This window comes from Pseudorasbora parva, chromosome 5 (assembly GCF_024679245.1).
Source record: "Pseudorasbora parva isolate DD20220531a chromosome 5, ASM2467924v1, whole genome shotgun sequence".
Lineage (NCBI taxonomy): Eukaryota > Metazoa > Chordata > Actinopteri > Cypriniformes > Gobionidae > Pseudorasbora > Pseudorasbora parva.
Window position 1 is genome coordinate 52120136 of NC_090176.1, and position 8286 is coordinate 52128421.

Below are 8286 nucleotides of genomic sequence, written 5' to 3' on the forward strand. Positions count from 1 at the left end.
TTTGTTAGGGAAATGTGTTTAATTGTAATAAAATTACTCTTAATATGTTTTAGTTTCCTTCTGAAAATATGAAAGCTCCTTCCTCACAATGTTCCCATATAAACAATAGCAATAAAAAAACATAAGACTATTAATAATTATATGATGGACTGATAAAGCTCATTTAAATGGCCGATACTTCACTCAGATTTCTGTGAATTATGTAAAATAATTTTCTGTTATTAAATTGTTTTAATAGTAATATTTCTAGGTCAGATCATTGTGAAAATAATCAGTGTGTCAGGTTTTGAGTTTTTAAAATTAATTAAAATAAGTATTATAATAAAACAAATGAGTTTCATAAAAGATATGTGCGCCGTTGAAACGCATAGGTCGAAGATTTTAAAACATACTTCTGCAAAACATGCTAGAAAACTGTCAAGATTGAGCAAAAAGTTATTTAAATGGCATCCCAAGACATTACGATAATTCATAATGATTTATCATACCTGGAGCTGCTTGAAAGCCGCGGAAATGCGCGTGATGTGCAGGCTGAGGCACCGGGACGCGCACCTCGCGCGGTGAACGCTCGCGCCGGAGACCTCGTCCGGGCTCCTCGCGTCCACGCGCGCGGCGCTCCACAGCACTATAATCCACAGGGCGAGCGCGAGCATAGCGCGTGCTGTCGGTGAAGAGCCGCAGTGAGTGTGTGTGCGCGGATCCTGCTGCCGCCGAGACCGAGGGAAGGAGCGCGCTGCGCGGGGGCGGAGTCAGCGCGCGCCATTGGTGGAGCTCCGCGCGCGCCACGCCTCTCCACACGCAGGTAGAGCAACGGGAAAGATTGGGAATGATCTGTAATATCAGCACCGCACTCAGAACAACACATGGAGGAGAATATTGCTTTATAATACAATATCTTCTCACAAGTAAAAAAAAAAAAAAAAAACAGTGAACACTGCAAAAAGTCTCTTCTTATTTAGTATTTGTGTCTTGTTTCCAGTCCAAATATCTAAATATTCTCAAATCAAGATGCATTTACTACACTATAAACAATTATTTAAAAAAAATATATATATGTTACCTGTGGTTGCCATAACATTTTGAATTCATTGAAATTTGAGTTAATACAATGAACATTTTTGAGAATCGACAACCTTTATTCACACATTATTTTGATAAGCATATTGGGTAATTGTGTGTTTTATTTGTGATGACGCAGCCAAATTGTGCTATTTTCATGATTTATCAAATTTTTTATGTGGTTCAGATACAATAATATTTTGAGTTTCTATTTATTAAAAAATTATATTTCATTGTATCAACACAAAAAAAATTATTTTAATAAACTCTAAATTTTAAGGCAGCCAGGTTACTTACTTTTTTAAGTTAAACCAACAAAAATAAACATTGGCAGATCATTTTGCCTGTTTTAAGCAAAAACTCTCTTCCTTTAGATATTTTTCCCCAGAAAACAAGAACAAATATCTCATGTCGTTTTACTGATCTAGTAAATGCATCTTGATTTAAGAATTGTTAGATATTTAGACTGGAAACAAGACAGAATGACTGAGTGAGAAAAGCATCTTTTGCAGTGAAAAGATTACAGAAAGTTGATCTCATAATCCCATAATTATGACAGAAAGTCAACAATTCCGACTTTTTAATCTCATAATTATGACTTAATATGATATAATTATGACTTAGTTTCTCAAAATTTCGATTTTTGTCATAATTATGATTTAATATGAAAATTATTACTCGATCATAATTTCAAATTTTTGTCATAATTTCAATTTTTTTGTCATAATTTTGACTTCATATGAAAATTATTACTTGGTCATAATTTCTATTTTTTATGTCATAAGACTTGATATGACTTAGTGTGTCATAATTTCAACTTTATCTCATTATTTCAAGATAATTATAATTATGATATAAAAAAAACATAATTTGAAAGAATTTTGACTTAATCTCATAATAATTTAAACGTTGTATGTCTATTATATGGCAAAAAAAAGTTGCTGTCAATTTTGAATTTTTAATCTCATAATTATGACTTTATCATAATTTTTTTCTCATAATTTCGACTTTTGTGCTCTGATTTTGACAAAAATAACATTTATGACTTTTTTTTTACTTTTTAATATGACACATTTATGACTTAGTTTCTCATCATTTCAAATTTCTTTCATAATTTAATTTGTTTTAATCAAGTCATAATAAGGACTTGTTCCTGAAGTGCATGCAAATGAGTACATATTTAATTAGATAATGCTGCTTTGCATATTTCAGTATCAGGTATTTGGTGATATCTATCAACATATAGTCTTGACTTCGGATTTATTAATATCTCATAATTTCCATAACTATGACCAGAAAATTCTTATTTTCTCATAATGTCGACTTTTTATGTCAAAATCATATTAATGACATATTTGTTTTACTTTTTAATATCATAATTATGACTTAATATATTTTTTTTCTCATAATTAAACTTTATCATAATTTTGACTTTTTATGTCATAGTTTTGTCAAAAATCATATTTATGAAATTCTGTTACTCTGAATTCTGACTTAGTTTATCAAAATGTAAAAAAAAATCTCATAATTTCGACTTTTTGTTATAATTTTTTTTATTTTTTTATCATAAGTATGACTCAATATAACATAATTATGACTTTTTTCCTCATAATTAATTTTTTCCTCATAATTTTCTACTTGTTATGTCATAATTTCAACAAAAATCATACTTATGACATTTGTTTTACTTTTTAATATCGCAATTATAACTTAATATGACACAATTATGACTTAATATGACATAATTATGACTTAATATGACATAATTATGACTTCTCATAATTTCAACTTTTTGCCATACTGATGACATAAAGTTGACTTATGTCATAGTTTTGACTTTTTAATATCATAATTATGACTTAGTTTGTCATCATTTCAACTTTTTCTCATAATTATGTCTTGTTCGTGCATGCAAAAAGAGTACATATGTAATTAGATAATGCTGCATTTGCATATTTCAGGATCAGGTATATGGTGTTGATCCTTTATTCCAGCGCGTGCTGACAAGTTTTGGGGTAAAATGTGTGTTATTTTGGCAAGGTTGCTGCTAAAATTCGCACTCATGGGTCTAGATATCCCATAATAGTCGCTTCAACCCGCGGACATAGAAAACAACCCGCTGGAAAACCGCAGACTTGGCAACACAGTGCAGTTGAGTTCTGTTGACGCTCCGCTGCTCTGATTGGTTGTCGGTCTGTCCAATCGAGGTGTTTCCTGGATGGGTTGAAACACCCCCCATAATCACAGCCCAATGAGCATCAGACTCATATTCTGACTAGAGCTGAGGATGACCACCTCAGAGAGATGTTAGCGTGTCTCACAAGATTTCAGTCACGCGTGACCGTGGCGCGGAGAGCATGGCTGAGATCTGCTGGAGATAATAATGGAGATAAGCGCGGCTCGGCGTTGATAAAGTTCCCAGAAGGCTTCTTTGGCCCGGATGACGTCCCGTTCGTTCAGCAGCAGCTCCGGCTCTAATGAGTTTTTATGGGAATAACTCCTGAACACAAACTGGCTCCGGATCGGGAGATCTGGCTCAGAGCTCCTCACCCCGGGACAGGTCTCTCTAATGAGATGCTCAAGGCCAAGCTGACCACACACACACACACACACACACACACACACACACACACACACACACACACACACACACACTCACTGCCCCTAAACCTACCTAACACACACACACACACACACACACAGCCCTTAACCTACCCATCACGCACACACACACACACTGCCCCTAAACCTACCCATCACACACACACACACTGCCCTAAACCTACCCATCACACACACACACACACACACTGCCCCTAAACCTACCCATCACAGGAAACATTCTGCATTTTTACTTTCTCAAAAAAAACTCCTCCTGTGTGATTTATAAGCCTTTTGAAAAGTGGGGACTTGGGTAATGCCCCCCCCCCCCCCCCCCCCACACACACACACACACACACACACACGGATGTCTGAGCGTCGTAAACGCTCCTGTAATGGCTTAATTTGTTGGCTTATTGCAGCCATGTGTTGCTGAGGCACGGGGTGTGTGTGTGTGTGTGTGTGTGTGTGCCATGTAGACGGTGTGCGGTCGCAGTGTTTAAATATCGAGGCCTAAAGGTAAGATTTGAGCTGCGTTTGAGCATAACCCTGATAGAGCTGAAGGCTGAAGCGATCAGACTCCTCAGAGCTCATTATTCCTCTGCTCATCAATGACCAGCAGGGATCCACAACACTGAGGAAACTTTACTAATGAACAAAATGAAGAAAAACACATGATAGAAAAATGTTTGCTCTATCCATCCATCCATCCATCCACCATTCATATATCATCCATTCATCCATCCATCCACTCATCCATATTTCATCCATCCACCATTCATATATCATCCATCCACCTATATATCATCCATCCAGACATTCATATATCATCCATCCACTCATCCATCCATATATCATCCATTCATCCATCCATATATCATCCATCCACCTATATATCATCCATCCAGACATTCATATATCATCCATCCACTCATCCATCCATATATCATCCATTCATCCATCCATATATCATCCATCCACCTATATATCATCCATCCAGACATTCATATATCATCCATCCACTCATCCATCCATATATCATCCATTCATCCATCCATATATCATCCATCCACCTATATATCATCCATCCAGACATTCATATATCATCCATCCACTCATCCATCCATATATCATCCATCCACCTATATATCATCCATCCACTCATCCATCCATATATCATCCATCCACCTATATATCATCCATCCACTCATCCATCCATATATCATCCATCCACCTATATATCATCCATCCACTCATCCATCCATATATCATCCATCCACCTATATATCATCCATCCACTCATCCATATATCATCCACCCACTCATCCATATATCATCCATCCACCTATATATCATCCATCCACTCATCCATAAATCATCCATCCAGTCATTCATATATCATCCATCCACTCATCCATATTTCATCCATCCATTCATCCATCTATCCATCCATATTTCATCCATCCACCATTCATATCATCCATTCATCCATCCATATATCATCCATCCACCTATATATCATCCATCCACTCATCCATCCATATATCATTCATCCACCTATATATCATCCATCCACTCATCCATATATCATCCACCCACTCATCCATATATCATCCATCCACCTATATATCATCCATCCACTCATCCATATATCATCCATCCACCTATATATCATCCATCCACTCATCCATATATCATCCATCCACTCATCCATATTTCATCCATCTATCCATCCATATTTCATCCATCCACCATTCATATCATCCATCCATATTTCACCCATCCACCTATATATCATCCATCCACTCATTCATATATCATCCATCCACTCATCCATATTTCATCCATCCACTCATCCATCCATATTTCACCCATCCACCTATATATCATCCATCCACTCATTCATATATCATCCATCCACTCATCCATATTTCATCCATCCACTCATTCATATCATCCATTCATCCATCCATATATCATCCATCCACCTATATATCATCCATCCACCTATATATCATCCATCCAGTCATTCATATATCATCCATCCACTCATCCATATTTCATCCATCCACTCATTCATATATCATCCATCCACCTATATATCATCCATCCAATCATTCATTCATCCATCCATACAGCCATCCATATTTCATCCATCCACTCATTCATATATCATCCATTCATCCATCCATATTTCATCCATCCATATTTCATCCATCCATCCATCCATATTTCATCCATCCACTCATTAATATATCATCCATCCACTCATTCATATATCATCCATTCATCCATCCATATTTCATCCATCCATATTTCATCCATCCATCCATCCATCCATATTTCATCCATCCACTCATTCATATATCATCCATCCACTCATTCATATATCATCCATTCATCCATCCATATTTCATCCATCCATATTTCATCCATCCATCCATCCATATTTCATCCATCCACTCATTCATATATCATCCATCCACTCATTCATATATCATCCATTCATCCATCCATATTTCATCTATCCATCCATCCACTCATTCATATTTCATCCATCCACTCATTCATATATCATCCATCCACTCATTCATATTTCATCCATCCACTCATTCATATATCATCCATCCACTCATTCATATTTCATCCATCCACTCATTCATATATCATCCATCCACTCATTCATTCATCCATCCATACAGCCATCCATATTTAATCCATCCACTCATTCATCCATCCATCCATCCGTCCGTCCATATAGTGTTGCATATTTAAACATGACGTTTATAATACCTTTAAACTGTTTTCAGAATGACCAGATTTGTGCTGATGTGCACATTTTGAATGCAAATAAAATCAAATAGATGTGAATTTTAAATGAATCCCGTTTCCTGACGCATGACTGACAGATGAGCATCACATGAAGTTTGTTAGATGGGTAACACTAAAAGCCTTTCTATATAATGCTTTACAAAAGTAGCCTATATTAATGCATTATTATGACCTTTATAATGCATCATACTCATGAATAACACTTCAAACATCACATGCAATCTGCAAATATTATAATGGTGATGTATGAAAATATATAATGCATTATAGAGTGCATTATGAATATCTTTATAATGTATAGTGTTCCTATACTTTGTAATCCAAATGCATGGAAATTTTATATTTAATTCAAGTGCACTCTAAAAAATTCTGAGTAAAAAACAACCCAATGTTGGGTCAAATATGGACTAACCCAGCAGTTGGGTTGTTTTAACCCAGCGACTGGGTTGTCTTAAGCAAATATTTGACCCAACCGCAGGATTAAAACAACCCAGTTGCTGGGTTAATCCATATTTGACCCAACATTGGGTTAAAACAACCCAGCATTTTTTAGAGTGTGCATAAATCTTACATTTAGGCCTAAAAAGGTTATAATCTCCGACGTTCAGTAAAAGCGCAAGTCAGGGCAACTGTTGTTTACATCTGTAAATATAAACACAACAGATGACGCTTGTGACCAATGAAGCGCTCACACACACACACACACACCCACACACACACTCACATGTTTGTTTTTGTGAATTGTGGGGACATTCCATAGGCGTAATGTTTTTTATACTGGTACAAACCATATTTTCTATCCCCTTACACTGCCCTGCCCCTAAACCCACCCATCACACACACACACACACACACACACACACACACACACACACACACACACACACACACACACACATACACATACACACATACACATACACACACACACACACACACACAGATGTAGATGCAAAGCAGCAGAAAACAGCTTTTATCCAAAGCAACTTTAACAATATTGTTAAGTATTTAAGACTATGGGGGGAATGGATCGTTTTTGTGCTCAAAAACACTAAATAACGACTTATATAGTGATCGCCGATTTCAGAACAAAGCTTCAAACCGTTATGAGTCAGTGAATCGATTCGGAACATGTGTCAAACTGCTGAACTGACTTTGGCGAATCACAAATCATGAATCGATTCACTGACTCATAACAGTTCAAAGCTTTGTTCTGAAATCGGCCATCACTATATAAGTCGTTATTTAGTGTTTTTGCGCACTAACTCTATTCTGGCCTCTTCATTAATGATTGTAGAGCCGCTGTAGTGAGATGGGCTTTGTAACGACTTCTTTAGTGCCTTTATGGGTCTTGAGAGAGGAAATGACATTGGTGTCAATGAAGGCCTTTCTGAGCCATCGGATTTCAACACTAATATCTTCATCTGTGTGTGAAGATGAGCGTCTGTGTGGATCTTCATCTGTGTGGATCCGGTCCCGCGTCTGTCGAGGCAGCGCGGCGGCGTAGATCCTGGGGCTCACAACTGGATCTCACGACGCTAGGCGGGCATGCTGAGGCATCTTCCCAATCCTCGTCCGATGATTCAGACGCTCTTCCGCCTCGCGAGGAAGCCCGCGCCGCGGCATCTTCCCTCGAGGGCGATAACTCAGTGCTGATGCTGTCTGATTCCGAGGGGTCAGATCAGTTCAGCCTGGAGGCGGGCAGAGTGCAGGTGAATTCACCTCTTCACTCTCCCGCTCAAGAAGAGCTCGTGGACGTGCTGACACGTGCTGTGGCCAAACTTAACATCGACT

General features: G+C 37.4%; 1 protein-coding gene across 1 annotated transcript in view; it reads right to left on the bottom strand.

The window, feature by feature from the left end:
• Window positions 1–699, bottom strand: part of LOC137075750 (anosmin-1) — a 92490-nt gene extending 91791 nt beyond the window's left edge. The window contains exon 1 of the mRNA XM_067444680.1: window positions 489–699. Within this exon, the coding sequence (XP_067300781.1) occupies window positions 489–653 (165 nt within the window). The 5' untranslated portion in view covers window positions 654–699. The remainder of the gene's footprint in view (window positions 1–488) is intronic.
• Between the last annotated feature and the right edge of the window lie 7587 nt (window positions 700–8286).